The 18,019-nt window shown below is 31.5% G+C and overlaps 2 protein-coding genes across 2 annotated transcripts in view; one reads left to right on the top strand and one right to left on the bottom strand.

The window, feature by feature from the left end:
* LOC129944334 (40S ribosomal protein S14a) overlaps positions 1-18,019 on the top strand; it is a 252,630-nt gene that overhangs the window by 195,626 nt on the left and 38,985 nt on the right. The gene's annotated exons all lie outside the window — the stretch shown is intronic.
* Positions 17,258-18,019, bottom strand: part of LOC129944784 (zinc finger SWIM domain-containing protein 8 homolog) — a gene marked incomplete at its 5' end in the record, with an annotated part of 33,998 nt that continues 33,236 nt past the window's right edge. The window contains 3 exons of the mRNA XM_056054448.1: positions 17,258-17,396; positions 17,466-17,615; positions 17,675-18,013. Coding sequence (XP_055910423.1) covers positions 17,330-17,396; positions 17,466-17,615; positions 17,675-18,013 — 556 coding nt within the window. The remainder of the gene's footprint in view (positions 17,397-17,465; positions 17,616-17,674; positions 18,014-18,019) is intronic.

Below are 18,019 nucleotides of genomic sequence, written 5' to 3'. Positions count from 1 at the left end.
ACTCCTGTCAAACACCTGAGTCATTAGCCCTCTCACAAAATTTCCCTTATTTGAATTCAATTAGTCTTTGGATTTCTAAAGATGAAATCGTTCGCAAAGCTTCAGGACTTAACGTTTATTATAGCCACGGTTCAGATGGCGTACCTTCTTATATTTAAAAAAAAATACGCATCCTATTTATCCTTTCCTCTTCATATTCTTTTTAATGAAAACTTCGTTCATAACACCGATACATTAAAAGGGAAGTAAAAATAAAATACAAAATTATCGTTCCGTTGCAAAACTGTCCGTCATCCCTAAGTTATTTGAGTCCATTATTTGTAAAGTCATATTGTTCAATTGTAAGTCTATAATTTGTGACAGTCAATATGGTTTTGTTCAAAATAAGTCAACAGTTACTAACCTCTTTCATTTCAGTCCATTTTGTTAAGATTCGTTTGAAAAATGGAAACAAGTTGACTGTGCCGTCATAGACTTCAGTAAGGCTTTTGATAAATTTTGCCATAAAACGTTAACTTTCAAACTTAAATCCTAAAGCTTTAACGATAAATTTGTTAGTTCGGTTTCGTCGTTCTTATATAATAAATCATAAAGCGTAGTTTTTAGGAATGTGCAGTCATCTCATTTTAATACAAACTCTGGCGTACCACAAGGTAGCCACTTAGGACCTTTACTGTTTATTTTGTACGTCAACGACTTATCTTCTATTATAAAACACTCATCTGTTTATTTTTACGCTGATGACATTAAAATTTTCAAACGTATCTACTCACTTGACGGCTGTTTACTCCTACAAGACGATCTAAATAGTTTTCGCGAATGGTGTTTTATAAATAAGCTTTCACTAAACATAGACAAATCATCAATTTTGGAACAATTAAACTTTTTTTATATAGCCCTTTAAGTATTAGAAGACAAGTTGCTTTACAACCTACATCAAGCAGATCGAACTATGGTAAAAACAGTCCCCTCAACCAATTGATTTCAGTTTACAAGTATTACTTTGCGAACAAAAATTACAAATAAACACCTTATTGTTTCACACAAACGTTTGTGTGAAACAATAAGGTGTATATTTTTTCAACACTTCAGTTACCTTTTTTTGTTTGGAAATTGCTTAAAGCATTGTAAATCTATTGATCTAAAAATAAATGTAATATTAGTCTTAAGTTCTAACATTAGTTTGTTTAACGAATTCAATAAATAGAATAGAATAGATGGGGACGTTTTGACCGAGTCGGCGGTGTTGTAGGTCCTTTCATGATGACAACATGTAAAGGGTGATTTTTTTGAGGTTAGGATTTTCATGCATTAGTATTTGACAGATCGCGGGATTTGACGCGGGATTTCAGACATGGTGTCAAAGAGAAAGATGCTCAGTATGCTTTGACATTTCATCATGAATAGACTTACTAACGAGAAACGCTTGCAAATCATTTAATTTTATTACCAAAATCAGTGTTCGGTTCAAAATGTGTTTCGCGCTTTACGTCCGATTTATGGTCTACATAATCGACCAAGTGAGCAAACAATTAATGCGATTGTGACCCAAGTTTCGCACTCAGTTTACTTTATTGGACATTAAACCAACCACACGAATGCGTACAGTGCGTACAGAAGAGAATATTGCGTCTGTTTCTGAGAGTGTTGCTGAAGACCGTGAAATGTCGATTCGTCGCCGTTCGCAGCAATTGGGTTTGTGTTATTCGACCACATGGAAGATTTTACGCAAAGATCTTGGTGTAAAACCGTATAAAATACAGCTCGTGCAAGAACTGAAGCCAAACGATCTGCCACAACGTCGAATTTTCAGTGAATGGGCCCTAGAAAAGTTGGCAGAAAATCCGCTTTTTAATCGACAAATTTTGTTCAGCGATGAGGCTCATTTCTGGTACGCTGGTGAAATCATTGGACCGTATTTTTTCAAAGATGCTGTTGGACGCAACGTTACGGTGAATGGCGATCGCTATCGTTCAATGCTAACAAACTTTTTTTTGCCAAAAATGGAAGAACTGAACTTGGTTGACATGTGGTTTCAACAAGATGGCGCTACATGCCACACAGCTCGCGATTCTATGGCCATTTTGAGGGAAAACTTCGGAGAACAATTCATCTCAAGGAATGGAACGGTAAGTTGGCCACCAAGATCATGCGATTTGACGCCTTTAGACTATTTTTTGTGGGGCTACGTCAAGTCTAAAGTCAACACAAATAAGCCAGCAACTATTCCAACTTTGGAAGACAACATTTTCGAAGAAATTCGGGCTATTCCGGCCGAAATGCTCGAAAAAGTTACCCAAAATTGGACTTTCCGAATGGACCACCTAAGACGCACCCGCGGTAAACATTTAAATGAAATTATCTTCAAATAAATGTCATAGACCAATTTAACGTTTCAAATAAAGAATCGATGAGATTTTGCAAATTTTATGCGTTTTTTTTTTTTAAAAAGTTCTCAAGCTCTTAAAAAATCACCGTTTACTTTGTTTTGTTTTGACTTTGTCTCAATACTCACAAAAGCCCTGAGTTCTTCCGATTATGTAAATGTCATCAGCATAAGCTGATGACATCAAATTACGCATTGAGGTTTGTTATCACTTGTCTCAGTAAATCCAAAATTTAAAAAAGAGGTTGTGGTGCGATCCAAACTGATAACTTCCCATTCCGTCTGTCGATTTGTCTTGCATAAAAGTTTTGTAGGTTTTCGTGTTTTGTTAAAAAAGTTGTCAGTAAATTTTAAAATTACCAACAATATTTTCCATACAATGGAATAGTTGGAAATCAAAATCTGTTTTTTCTAACGATATTTTTAGTAGAAAACCAATTTTAACCAATTTTAGTACAATTTCTTGAAACTTTTTTTTCGTACATACATATATAAATAAACAAATACAAATTGAATGAATGAAATTAATTTGAAGTCAAAATCTTCTATTATTACCAAGATATCGAAAACCGAAGATCGATTTTTACCAATTGTGCTTATTATGTATTTGTTTGTATGAAAAAACTGTCTGTTGAATTTTTATAAAAAATTTACTGAAAGTCGGAAACAATATTTTCTGTAAGATAAAAGCCAATATTTTTAACTTCTGAAAAGATATTTGAGTCGAAATTCAATTTTTACCAACTTTGAGCAATGTTTTTTTTTAGGTTTTTATTTTTTATAAAAAAAAAACGTTTTTTTTCATTTTTTATTTATAAATATACCATTAAATGGATTTTTTTTTCAAAAAATATACTTCTTTGATATCACGTTACAATATATTATATAAAATTTAATTCAAGTCTGTGGCGTTTTTGGTTCGTAAGATATTTAGGGTTAACCAAAATTTGTACCTTTTTTTAAAACTGCTATGGTAAAAAAAACACCGACGCAATTTTCTTGAAAGCCCTTTCTGTATCTTTCTGCCTTATTATCTGTATAACAAAATTTATTTGAAATCGATATCTCTTCTGGTTCTTGAGCTATGGACGACGAAAAAAACGTCGCGAACGTATTGACGTAAGGACATACTCGTAAAACAAACATCTTTCTAAAAATCTTTTATTCCGACTCTAGGGACCTTGAAACGTCGACAAATCGGATCCATTACAATAACTTCCTATGTTAAGTTAATAAGTAATATTTAATTACAATACAAAATATAAATCGTGATGGACTGAGAAATGTTTCTGGTAGTTTTTGAACTATGAACTTAAAGTAGAGGTTTGTGAATTAAACTTCAGCATTTTATATTTATGACACTTGAAAAACTAACTAGTTGCCTTGGTCAAAACGTACGGTAAAAAAATGGAGTTGACTGCAAATAAAGTCCCTTTGGTTGTCTGAACCTGCCCAATTCCACTTATGTCAATTTGACAGCTTGTCAAATTTTAAGAAGGAATTAGTAATATTTTTCTTAAAATACAAAATACACGTCGAGATGGAGTTGTAGTTTTTCTAAGGAGTGTTTTGAAGACAATTATGTTTTTGGTAGCTTTCGTACGATCTTTTGATGTTAGAAGTTACTAAAGAAATGTTCCGAGTTTGAAGTTTATGACACTTAAACAACTAAATAGTTGTCTTGATCAAAATACACGATGCAAATGAAGTCCCTTAAACTGTCTAAATCTTCCCAATCTGCCTTAGTGATGCAAAGTCTTACTTGTCAAATGTCAAAAGATGACACAGATTTAAAACTGACAGTTCCATCAATAGTAGGCTATTTAAAATAAGACCTCTTATTCGTAAACCCTATATTTTCTACACTCGCTAAAAACATAAATAAATGATTAAATATACTAAAATTAAATTTAAATGTTTAATAAAACAAAACAAGTTATATCTCAGTTTCTTTTTTTTATTTTTCGTTAATTTTGTATGTATAATTTATATTATTTATGTATATATATAATTTATATATTTATAGATTTTTTTTGTTGTTGTTTAATTCGAAAAAGTTACACCAAAAACAATAGTTACAGATATATATATTATATGCTTTATATATATATATATATATGTGTATTTGTATACATAAGTGTATATATAGTGTATAATATATTTTGTTTTTATATTGTATTTGTTTAAATGTATGTATATTATTTATAGAAAGGGAGAGTATTCTAAATGGGTGTATTTTAAAATATGTTCAATCATTATAATTTATATTTTTTGTTTTATTTTAAAGAACACTTTTTGTTTTTTTTTTAATTTTTCTTTTGTATTTTATAATTATTTGATTAAGATTTATATTTTTATAAATCAATTGTTTTCAATCTACAGTAAGTAAATTAAATGTATTTATTTATTTTAAATTGAAATAAATATATATTCTATTTTGTTTTTCGTTTAATTTAAAGTGATTTAAATATTTACAATTTTTATATTGAGTTCTTTTTCTACAATAATATTTCTTTTTATTTGTTTTTCTAAGCAATGACTAGATTCCACCTTCAGACAAGAATATTACTTGTTTTTCTTTTTTAAATAAATATGTTTTTTAATTATATTTAGTTTTTACATTTTGCGTTGTATGTAGTTTTCTCATTATTCTTAATTTTAAAAGTTTATTATTTATAAATTACGCATGCATATACAAATAAAAATATATTAAAAATAATATATTAGATCTTTAAAATAAAATAATTAATTTTTGTTCGACTTTTGTTAAACAGTAATAAATAAAAAAATACTTCTAAAAATAAAAACAATAACAAAAATGTGTATTTAATGTCAACTTCTACGATTTTAGAAATATATTTTACATTTTTTTTATTCTTTTCATTTTTTTTGTTTTGTTTAATTATTTTTTTTAATTTATAACAAGAGTGCTGTATTGAAAAGGTTTAAAGAATTTGAATTGCAATTTCTTCCAGACAATATAATATTATTTTTATAATTTAAATTTATCTAATCTTAAAAGTTTAAAAGTACTCATATACAATTAAAAATATATTTACAACGATTTGTGTTAAATTATTATACTGATTATTAATTTACTTTTATTATTTTTTTTTAAAACTATCAACTTTTTATACATTAAGTTCCAAATTGGACGCACATGTTTTTCGACTTAGATCCTATGTTTTAATAATAATTTATTTATGTATAAAATGTACAATAACGTTTTTTTCCTACTGTAAGTAGTAATTTTTATTTCGCTTATGTTTTATTAATTTTTTGTTTGTTTTTTTTTTTTAATTTACAGCATAGTTATATAATTATGTATTCAAATAACTTTGTCAACAATATAATCGTTCAAAAACTGAAATAATTATTTTTTTATTTTATTTTATTGTTTAATTATAAGCTGTCTTATATTATATTTAATTCCATATAACGTTGGCGTGTTTTTTATATTTTTTTCAATCCTGTTTTATTTACATTTTTGTTATTGCATAATTTATTTTATATTGTTTTTTATTATTTAATTCTACAAAATATTGCATTATTTGCATTATCTTAAAATTTACAATATTTAAAACATAGAAAATAAAAATTATTATTTTTTGTTTAAATAATGGTGAGTCAATCATTTCACTAACATGAATTCAAAATGGTGATAGAAAATACACGATGAATAATTTATTCAGAAAAAAAAGTAAAAAGTCCAATGAAAATTTAACGTTGTTGAAAAACTGCTATCTTCCGTAACAAATTTTTTTTTCAAAAGAATTTTAAAATTTTTGAAGCTTTGTTTAGGATCTTATATGCCATCGTAATTTCATTGAAAACTAGAACCAATTTTTGAATTGATTGTTATTTTTTGAAAAATATTTGCATTAAACTCTTTTTGTTTTTAAAATTCTTCCAATTACCTCTGAAGCTGAATTAAGAAATAATGATTACTTTTTGCAATTAATATGAATTTCCGTTTTAATTAAAAGTTATAAGTAGTTAAAAAAATATGAATATTAATTACTTGTAATTGTAATTGACAAAAAACACTTCAATTACATCTAATTGTAGTTAAAAGAATTAACTTACGAATTTAGATGTATTTAAAAACTGTTCTAACTTTGAAGCTACGGATATCCCGATCCAAGCCAAAACAAGGAAGCACTGTGAGAAGATTTGACGTTATACGGCTACAATCGCAAGAGACTGCCATGTCCTTTTCCGATCGAGTCTCTAATAACCTCTTAAGGAGTCCTATGCCTCCTGAGTTAAGCATTGAAAACCAGTGGCAACATTGAATTGCAGCCATTAGAGATGCCGCCTCTGAAGTGGTAGGTTTCACACGGCCACCACAGCGAAACCCCTGGTTTGACGACGAATGCCGACGAGCGCACGCAGCGAAACAAGAGGCATACAAAACGGCGCTGCACAAAAGGACTAGAGCTGCTCGCGAGCTCTACGAGCAGAAGAGGAGAGAGGAACACCGGCTTCTTAGACGGAAAAAAAGATAGCATGAGAAGCGCGCGATCGAGGAGATAGAGGGATGTCACAACAGGAATGAGGTTCGTAAATTTTACCAAAAGGTAAAAAAAACCTCCCAAGGGTACCAGCCACGAACCGAAGCCTGTAAAGACGATCAAGGGAACATCGTAGTAGAACCACAGTCGATGCTGAGAATATGGAAAGATCACTTCTCCAAATTATATAACGGCGATGACGAACCGAATTCCGCTGTAAGGGAGATAGAACCACTCAACCTCGGCGACGCAGATCAACAATTCCGCCTACCCGACCTTGACGAAGTGAAGATAGCTATATCTAAACTTAAGTCAAACAAAGCTGCTGGAGCTGACGGCATCACCGCCGAACTATTCAAAGCAGCAGGCGATGACTTGGTAGGGAGCATGCACCAACTCATCTGCAAAATTTGGTCGGAAGAAAGCATGCCCAATGAGTGGAATCTCAGCATAGTGTGCCCGATACATAAGAAAGAAGACCCTCTAAACTGCGCCAACTACAGAGGCATCAGTCTCCTTAACATTGCGTATAAGATCCTCTCTGCCGTATTATGTGAACGTCTGAAGCCATTCGTCAACAACCTGATTGGTCCTTATCAGTGTGGCTTCAGACCAGGAAAGTCCACTATCGACCAAATATTCACACTAAGGCAGATCTTGGAAAAAACCCAGGAGCTTCAAATCGATAACTGCTATCTCTTTATCGATTTTAAAGCCGCGTATGACAGCATCCAGAGGGAAGAGCTCTACAGAGCAATGTCTAGTTTTGGCATCCCTGTCAAACTTATCCGTTTGTGCAGAATGACGATGGAGAATGCACGCTGCTCTATCAAGGTCGGAAAAGATCTTAACGATGCATTTGATGTCAAAAAAGGTTTTAGACAAGGCGATGCACTGTCATGCGACTTCTTCAACATCGTTCTGGAAAGAATTGTGCAAAACTCAACCGTCAACACTAGAGGCACAATCTTCCAAAGATCCATCCAATTACTCGGATACGCAGATGATATTGACATAATTGGATGATCAAAGCGTGATGTCAGTGGAGCGTTTTTGAGCATTGCGATGTAAGCGAAGAAGATGGGTTTAGTGGTCAATGAGGGCAAGACCAAGTATATGCTGTCATCAAAAAAGGACACTGAACGACGACGTCTTGGACAAAACGTCACCATGGACAGCTATAACTTTGAGGTAGTTAAGGACTTTGTCTACCTAGGCACCGCTATTAATGCAGACAACGACACCAGCGCTGAAATCAAACGAAGAATAACTCTTGCAAATCGCTGCTTCTTTGGACTTAGAAGGCAATTAAGAAGTAAAGTCCTCTCTCGAGCATGTAAGATCACCATCTATAAGACACTCATCATCCCGGTTCTTATTTATGGCGCTGAGGCCTGGACCCTGTCAAGGAAAGATGAGAGCGTCTTAGGATACTTTGAGAGAAAAATTCTTCGGGTGATTTTTGGTCCCGTACGCATAGATGGAGAATGGAGGAGAAGATATAACGACGAACTGTACGAGCTGTACAGCGACACTGACCTAGTTAGCAGAATTGAAGTCCAACGGCTTAGATGGCTAGGTCATGTAGAGCGGATGGACATCAACGCTCCAGTCCGGAAGGTCTTCGAATCCAATCCCGAGGGACGGCGCAGTAGAGAAAGACCGCGACTCAGGTGGAGCACGCAGGTGGGAAAGGACCTCAACCAACTTTGCGTACGAAACTGGAGACAGCTAGCTAGGGACCGAGCTGGCTGGAGACGCTTGTTGGTTGAGGTTCAGGTCCGCCCCGGACTGTAGCGCCACCTTAACTTAACTAACTTACTAACTTTGAACATTTTGAGAGAAAGCACTTTTAAACTACATTTAAGGTTACTGATTTCACAAATGTTATTCGTTATATGTTTTTATTTTTGATAAATAATAATAGATCGACATTTTAATTAATAAAACAAACAATATTTGCTCTCAAAAAATTGAGAAACGCCAAACTCTTGGACATAAAATAACTTAGCACTTTACAATCGCCAAAAATGTTATTGATGAAAATATTATTTACAGTCACTACTGCTTTTGTGATTTTTATTACATCTATGTAAATAAATTGCAAGCTTTTCAATTACAATTTAAAGTAATTGAATTTTTTAAAATCATGTTCCACAAATCTGATCCAAAGCCTTTTAGTGCAAGTACGTACAAGGGTTAAAGTTTGTCATACCCAAAGTCAATGCGATAGTCTCACAGGAACCTCACTTGCTTCGAAAGAATTTTAAAATATACCAAAATTTGTAACCGCCAATAATCGGACGGATGGATATTTGAACTTTTCAAATTTCCTATAAATTCCACAATCATAAAGGATTCAGTAGTTACTGTTTTTAGTTTTGTATCTAAAAGATCTGATGATTTATATTCATATTTTAAAAATCAATTTAAAGCTTCAAATTAAAGTTAAACTTCGTTTTTCAATAAATTAATGTATGAAAAAGTAGAATTATTCAAATTCATGTTGTCTCTTCAAAGAAGGGTTTTAGTTAAAGTTTTTTTAAACAATAGCCTAGAAAAAACGTTTTATAATTTCAAAAGACTTGCTTGAGCCTTTATACCTGGACGATTTTTGATTAAACTCAATATCATTAAATAAACTAAGATAAATAAATAAAATAAAAATAAAAACAAAATGAAGTTATGGAAAAAATGTATTACATTTTTTTCTTGTGTCGATATATTTTTTCTTAAATTATCTTAAAAATATTTCACATCTACAAAAATTTAATGAAATGTGTATATGTACCATAACCTTGAATATTGTTTTTTTTTTTCTTTAATTTATTTTCTTTTATTTATATGAACTTTCATACAGGATTAATTTATTACTAAACATAACTGATTTTTTTCGAATTTTCTAATTTTTCAAGAAATATATATTTATGTATATATTAAGTATATATTATGTAATCTACTATATAATCTTTTTTCTATGTCTAATTTTGTTTTAATTTTAATTTCCGTATCGATAGTGTTATCATATGAAAAAGATTATAAATGTAAATATTTTAATAACGCTTCTTATTTTAATATGTATGTATATATTTTTTTTTCGCTGAGTTACATCTTTCTTTTTTTAATTATTTGTTACAATTATTTACATGCAATATGTCTATAAATTTGTTCTTAAAATATTTTCCATGATTTTATTTACAAACTTTTTTTAATTTAATTTTAAATAAGGTATTTATTTTTTAACTATGGGATGTTAATACTTTAATCTACAAACAAAATAATTTTATTTTATTTAAATTGCTTTTTATTTCAATAAGACATTTTTGTAGCATATTTTTTTTTTATAAATACTTCTTTTAAATATTTACATTGATAGAACTTCATTTACGTAGAGTTAACATCATAAATAATATAAGATACTACTTATTGCTTCTTTTTATATTTTTAATCAACTTTCAATAACTTAAATATACCTATCTAAACTATGCCCAAAGTTTTGAGCCTTTTTTTGAATGTTTAAAATAAAAGTTCACATTGCAATACAAAATAAAATATATTAGTTCTTGGCAGTTTGTGTTTTGTTTTTTTTTTCTTTAAAATAATAGGAAATGATTTAAGGTGAATTATTTTGTATTTTCTAAGACAGTTTGCCAAGTTTATGTTTTAAAACATCTTCTTTCAAATCATTTTTTTCGTAGTTTAATATGACTTTGTTTTATAACATCTTTAATAAAATCATGATCAATTTTCTCTTAGCTAATTTTGGACTTTTTAATGCTTCATTTTTAGAAGTGAAATTGATTCTGTCCGAATGGATCTAGTTGTAAAAATAACCCATTTCAAAAAACTTCATAAATATATAAACGATTAAATTCATTGATTTCAAATTTTGTACTTAAAATCCATCTGAAATTTTGTAGAAGAAATTGGAATCATGTTTCTCTTACATCAATCCGTTAAATTTTGTCTATTGGACAAACGACTTATTTTAAAATCAATTTTAAAATAATTCTTTGTTTTTCTATTGAAAAGCTCAAGAAGAATTAAAAAAAAACGACTGTTTTATAGAAAATCTCAAAAATAAGTTAATTAAAGATGCATTTATCTTGATCGACTAAAACCCCAATTCAATGGCATCCAAATACCCCCAAATGTTGTTCACAACACTTTTGTGGTCTTTGGAGGGAAAACATTGAACTTCATTCAAGTTCGCAATGTTCCAGAGTGTTTCAAGGCAGTTTGAATTCCTAATTTAATAGCTTCACAAACAAAATGAGAACCCAAAGTTTGGCTATCGAAAACGACAGTTACGACGAGCGTGGCAAATGGAAATTTATTTGTTATTTTCTTCTCTTTATTCGAAAATTTTTGAGTAGATTTCTATATTCACAATATATAACTTCAGTTGAAAGGGATATCAAATGCAACTCGGAATCTTTTTGGGTTTTTTTAATTCAAAACGCAAAAGTTTTGCGTTTCCTCGCTCTATGGAGCTTGATGGAGAGACCTTTAATAGTACGGAAGCTAAATGCAATCTTTTTGCTAAGTATTTTTCAAGCGAATTATAATATAGACATTATACCTAATAGTGAAAACCTGTATAATGATATTAGTTCTCAAGTTGATTTTCATGTGTTTTCTCTATCTGATCAAGAGGTATTTGAAGGCTTAGTTTCTCTTGATGTTAATATAAAAGCTGTAGTAGATTTGATTCCTCCTCTTTTGATATCGCCATGTGCTGTTTCGCTTTGTAAAGTACTAAAAATTATTTTCAATAAATCGCTCCATTCTGGGTTTTTTCTAGAAGAGTGGAAAATATCATCCATCAGCCCTATTTATAAAAGTGGTCTCAAGCACTTAATTAAGAACTATAGACCAGTCTCAAAACTTTCAGCGATTCCAAAACTTTTTGAAAAGTTGGTGTTCAATAGACTTAGCTTCACGGTGAAAGACATAATATCTTCCAGACAGCATGGATTTTGTAGTGGTCGCTCAACTACTACGAATTTGTGTCTGTTTACAAGTTTTTGTTTATCTGCTTTGGAAAAAAGAATGCACTTTGTTTGTACACGGATTTTGTGAAAGCGTTCGATAGAGTCCATCATAGACTTCTATTAAGAAAGTTGGAGAGGATGGGATTTAGATTCGGTTTTCTTAAATGGTTAGAATCTTATTTTTCAAATCGAAAACAAATTGTTAAAATCGAAGGCAATCAATGCTTTTTTATTGAAGTCTTATCGGGACTGCCTCAGGGAAGACATTCCGAACTGTCTGCAATTTTCTAATTGTTTGATGTTCGCAGATGACTTGAAACTATATTCCCAAATTTCTTCAGTTGAAAATTGTGTTAACTTTCAAAAATATATAGATGCATTTTTTAATTGGTGTAAATATAATCATCTCGAGCTAAATATCTCTAATATTTAGAGCTTCTCGTACAACACCTAAAGTGCTGTTCAGTTACAGTCTCAGCAATGAAAGTCTTTCTTTTCAACCGTGAGTGAAATAAAGGACCTTGGTGTTATTTTTGACTCTAAGTTTTCTTTTTCTGAACACATACATTTTATTATTTCAAAAGCGAATTCGTTGCTAGGTTTTTTAAAACGCAACATGGGGGTATTTAAAGATAGTTATACTCTGAAAACGATTTACATATCTTTAATATTACCCATACTGGAATACTGTTGTGTTATTTGGTCTCCTTTTTTATCAAAATTCCTCAGACAGGGTCGAAAATATTCAAAGAAGATTCACGCGCTTTGCTTTAAGAAATTTCAGGTGGTCAGATGGTTTTCCCAATTATGGCTCTAGGTGCGCACTGATAGCTTTAAAATCTTTAAAAAGCCGAAAAGAAACCCTTGATGTTCTTTTTTTCAAGGACATACTCAATGGTAAAATAAAATCTCCGGACTTACTAGCTCTTATATCTTTTTATGTTTCTTACATATGTGCAAAATTAAACACAAAAACACAACGATGAACCATGAAAACTTACAAATACAGCACAGTATTTTCATTATGGAGGCCAGCAGAGAAGAGATATTTCAAATTCTGCGCAATGTAAGCACCAAAAAAGGACCTGGGGCAGATAACATAAGACCTATTGATCTCCAAATGAACGCCGAAATTTTTGCACCGGTTGTCATAATAAATCGTTGCATAATCCAGGGTTGTGTACCAAAACTTATGAAAACGTGAATTATTCGCCCTATTTATCAAACGACTCAATTTATTTGTAAACAAACTTCAAATCTTGCACCCAAGAAGGAGTACGGAAAAGCTGTTAGGAGAATTTACAAATACACTTCATGAAGGCGTTATTCGTAATCACCACATTCTTGTCCTGTTCATAGACTTCAGCAAAGCCTTTGACACCCTCAGCCCAGAAAAACTTCTTGAAAGCTTGAACAAAATTAGTATCAGAAGATGTTCATCAGACTGGCTCAAAAGCTCTTACTGATAGGTCGATAAAGGTTAAGGTAACATCAACTTTGAGTAAAGAAAAACCTACCGTATATGGCGTTCCACAAGACTCAAAATTGGGACCGATTTTGTTAATACTTTATACTAATGAACTACTACGATTGTTTAGACGATATAGCCAATATAGTCAAACACAAAAGTATGAATTCAGCAGTATAAATACTTCAAAAACATTTTGATAATATATTCAAGTGGGGATGACCATGAACTGGTTATTAATGCTACAAAACCAAAAGTTATGCACATTCGCCACCCATCTCAACGGAAAGAACTTTTCAACATATATCACCGAAACGATCACTGTCCATTGTCAGCCAACAACCAACCAATCGAAATCGTCAAAAAGACAAACTATCTTGGAGTTATCATAGACGAACATCTTCTTTAGCGTAAACATATTAACACTTTACGCCTTCAACTAAAAAGCACCCTATTTGCCTTGGTTTACCTTGAAAGATTTTCAAACTTCGAAGTACTTAAGCAAGTTTATTATTCGCTCGCGCAATCTCTGAAAAGCTTCAGAGTTCAGATACATTGTTCTAAAAATAATTAATAAATTATCACAGAATCTGAAAAGTATAAGAGACTTTAAGAAACGAAAAAAAGAAATACAAAAACATCTGTTAGAATTGTATTTTGTTCTATAAGTCAAATAGATTATGTAAAGTTTATTATTCTCAAAATAAAATTTCAATTGCATCATGAATTTAATCACTATGTAAAATAAAATAATAACTTTGCTTTGTGGGTAAACTTTTATAAATCTTGAATATTTGTGAAAATGAAGAACCTTTAAATTGAATTGAATTGCACCAAATTTGTACCAAAAAGAACTCGAATTCTTTATCTTTTGATGATCAGTAGCGTGCATATTCCAAATTTGAAATGGCCAAAGCATATTTCCATATTTGATACAAGGGAGAAGACTTTAAGTTTGTCATTTAAATTTGTCAGAAAGTTACGAAACTCACAATATTTTACGGTGTCCAACTCTACAAAATAAGCTTTAAAACTCAGTGCTGATAAAATGAGTGAAAACAGCAGAACAGCATAAACAAAAACAAGCAAATTAAAAATCCATTAAAAAAAAAGAATAAAACCAAAAACATTTTGTTCTCCTCCAGTGTGGCTCGTTTCTTTATTAATAACTTAAAACTATAATGAAAATATGAAAAATATATATATATATATGTATGTTTAGGTATATAATGTACAAATAAAAAACAAACAAAAAATGTTTAATGAAATGAAATGAATTAATTTATATAAATGAATCCGTATGTAATAATTATTAAATTATTATTCAAAATGTTTATGTAAAATGTTTTTAACGAAAAAAGATTCTATATAAATAATTACGTATTTCCCTAAAAATATGGTGTATAATATTTATTAATAATAAAAAAATATATTTATGTTGAACTAAAAAACACATTAAAAATATCAGATACGAAAAAATATATATGATAATCATATAAATTCTAATTATAAAAAAAAAACATATACAAAACTAAATATTTTGCAACTAAAAATAATTCAAAAAAATATAAAGAAAAAAAATTCCGTTAAACTACAAAAAAAAAAATATTTAACTATTTTTGAACACATTTTTGTTTCATTCCTAATAAATTTTTAAAATAGATTTCTTAAAGATACACAAAAAAATATATAAGTTTAAAATTAATAAAAATTAATTACATAATAATTTTTTTGATTTTTATGTTTTTTTTTTTCTTTTTGTTTGGGTTTTTATTTATTTATGAAGAAAAGTTCAGTCTAACAAATATTTAAAAAATAGTAAAATAAAAACACACACATAAAATTAATAAAATAAAATTTAACAAAATATTGTTTGTAGTTTGTAAGTTACAATCTTTTTTAGAAGCCATTTGCTGTGAGTCTTTTTAGATTTTCAAAAATATAGTTTTTATTAACTTTAATGATTAAAAATCCACAAAATTAGGCTCAGATGCGTTCACTGTCCGATATTCAACTGAATGATTACTTGTTTTATTTTTTAAACTTGACGTTTCACACGTTGTTCAAAAGTTTTGGGTTGCCCAAAATTTGTATCTAGTAGTTTAACACACCAAGAAAAATAGAGACGATCTTAAGTATTTTAAGTAGAAAATATGATTTTGAAACAAGCGTTATTGATTTCAGATTTGTATAAGAGGAATTTTTAACGAACTATTTTAAAATTAATTGCGTTCGTAAAGAATAATCTCTGCACAAAATTCAATCTTCAGGTTTGTGTAAATCAGAGTTTTAAGTAGACAAATTATTTTTTGGGAAAAACTCTAACTTAAATTTTAAAAAGAATTTAAATTAAAAAAAAATAAATAATAATTCACATGTTCGTAATAATTTCGATTTAAAAAAGAATTCAGAACGTTTTTAAGTAGCAATCAAAAGCTCTAGGTTTTGTTTGTCGAATTTGGAAACAACAAATTCAATTTAATTCCATATAATTTATCTTAGTACTCGAACTTGTGGTTTTTGGAAAGAATTAATTGAGGAAATACTTGTTTTTTTTTATTTGCTAAAAATTGAGTTTTAAAAATTAAAAGAAAAATCCAAAAATTAAAATAGTTACACATCTTATAACTATATAGAAAATTATAGTGATCATAAAATATCGGCATTGATTTGAATTTGTGAAACATTTGGTTGTTAAGTTTTGTTTTTTACCTCACCAACTTTCTCGTCACTCTTAAGGAGATCACTTTTGCGTTGGAAATACTGATGGTGATGCTGATCGCATGTGATTCAAAGTATGTACAATATGTGACGAATGTTGATGGGTATGTTGTTGCAAATGGTGTTGTAGTTGATGGTGTTCTTGAAGCTGCGACTGTGCTTGTTGTGAGGAAGAAGTCGTCGGCGGTGGTGGTGGAGGATGCGCCGTTAGGCAATTTACTGTGAAATTACTAAAATCCACGACAATTGGTGCAGCTGCGATCACATTGAGATTTTGACTTGGCGCCGGGCCTCCGGTCGCAGCAATTGTTAGCATTGCAGCTGGGTAAACTTGTTGTTGGGGTGTTGGAGGCTGCTGTTGGACTGCCGATGACGCGTTCGGCGGTGGTGGCATACTTATCGGTACATGGGGGACCGAACTCTGGCCGTGGTGATGAGATTTTTGGGAGGAAGAAGTAGCAGCAGCGACAGGTGGTGGCTGCTGCGTCAAAAGTTCCAGAGTTGTATGGTGTATCTGATGATGGGACTGTTGTAGGTGATGATGATGCGGTACTTGGTGTGGGACAGGCTGATGCTGATGGAGATGATGGAATTGTTGGGCAACTTGTTGATGAAGATGCTGCTGGGGGGCCAGAATTTGCTGCCGGTGCTGTTGGTGTTGGTGTTGATGCTGATGTTGATGCTGATGTTGGTGCTGATGTTGGTGCTGATGTTGGAGCTGTTGCTGTTGTTGTTGCTGCTGCTCTTGTAGCTGCTGTTTTGAATGATGATGATGGTGGTGATGATGATGATGATGACCAGCACCAACAGATGAGGATGGAAGAGTCAGAGAGCTCAAACTGCTATTACTCGCCGATGGAGTGGGTGTTGTTGCAGCACCTATTGATGTCGATGACGATGACGAACCTATTCCGAATTGGTGTTGCTGCTGTGTTTTATGATGATGATGATGATGGTTCTGGAGATGTTGCAAATGAAAAGAACTATTTGAAGTTGTCGAAACAGATGATGGAGTCGGATTGAGGCTCGGTGAAGCGGATGTTGGAGCTGTTGGCCGTGGTATTATCGGAGCGACCATAACCGAAGTTGCTGGCGAATCTGATGGGGACGGTGTCGATGATGACGATCGGTCATGGTTAATTGTTGTTGGTGTCGATGTGGATTCTGGTTCGGCGAGTAGTGAAGAGAGGGATGATGCATTGCTTTTTAGAGTGATTACTTCGGAACTAGCCGATTCAAGTCTTTGTCATTTAGAATTTGTTTGTAGAGCGGCATTGATTTGTGTCCAAAGATCTTTCTTGCACGACTTTGATCTTTAAAGAAAATTAATATTAAATCTATTCATAAGTAATTTGGCAAAAAAAAAAACAACAATAAAATACCTTTTAATAGACTGCAACCAATCCTTAAATTGTGCGCTACCTTCCGGTGTTATTTGGAAGGCTGCACGTGCTGCTAAGATAATACTGGCGAAATCTTCGTAATCTGCCTGTGTGAGATGATACAGTTTCTGGTGGATGCATTGAATGTACCTTGAATACGAAAAATGAGATTTAAATGCTCTCTAATTTTATTTCAATATTCTACTTACATCTGTTGACACTTTTGAACAAGCGGTGTCAATGCAGATCGTAAATGTTGCATCACCAATTGATGGTTGTTTCGACCGAGATAATGTGCTGATTCGATTGCAACATCGTGCAGTACAAAAGGACTAACGATCGAATTTACGGCGCACACACAAAACTGATGCAAATACTGGGTGCCCAGTTTCTTTGATATGCGCAGCAACCATTTTACATCTTCACCGTATGGTGGATTGCGGGCGTATTTCGCCTGTGGACGATCATCGTGAACCCTGCGGGCGAGTGTTTCCATTGCCAGCATGCCGACATTGTAGGCGGCGAGCAAATAACGTAGTTGAGTGGGACTGGGA

Source organism: Eupeodes corollae, chromosome 2, assembly GCF_945859685.1.
Source record: "Eupeodes corollae chromosome 2, idEupCoro1.1, whole genome shotgun sequence".
In the NCBI taxonomy this organism is placed as follows: Eukaryota; Metazoa; Arthropoda; class Insecta; order Diptera; family Syrphidae; genus Eupeodes; species Eupeodes corollae.
The sequence above is the reverse complement of the archived record's forward strand: the minus strand, read 5'-3'. Positions and strand labels throughout refer to the sequence as shown.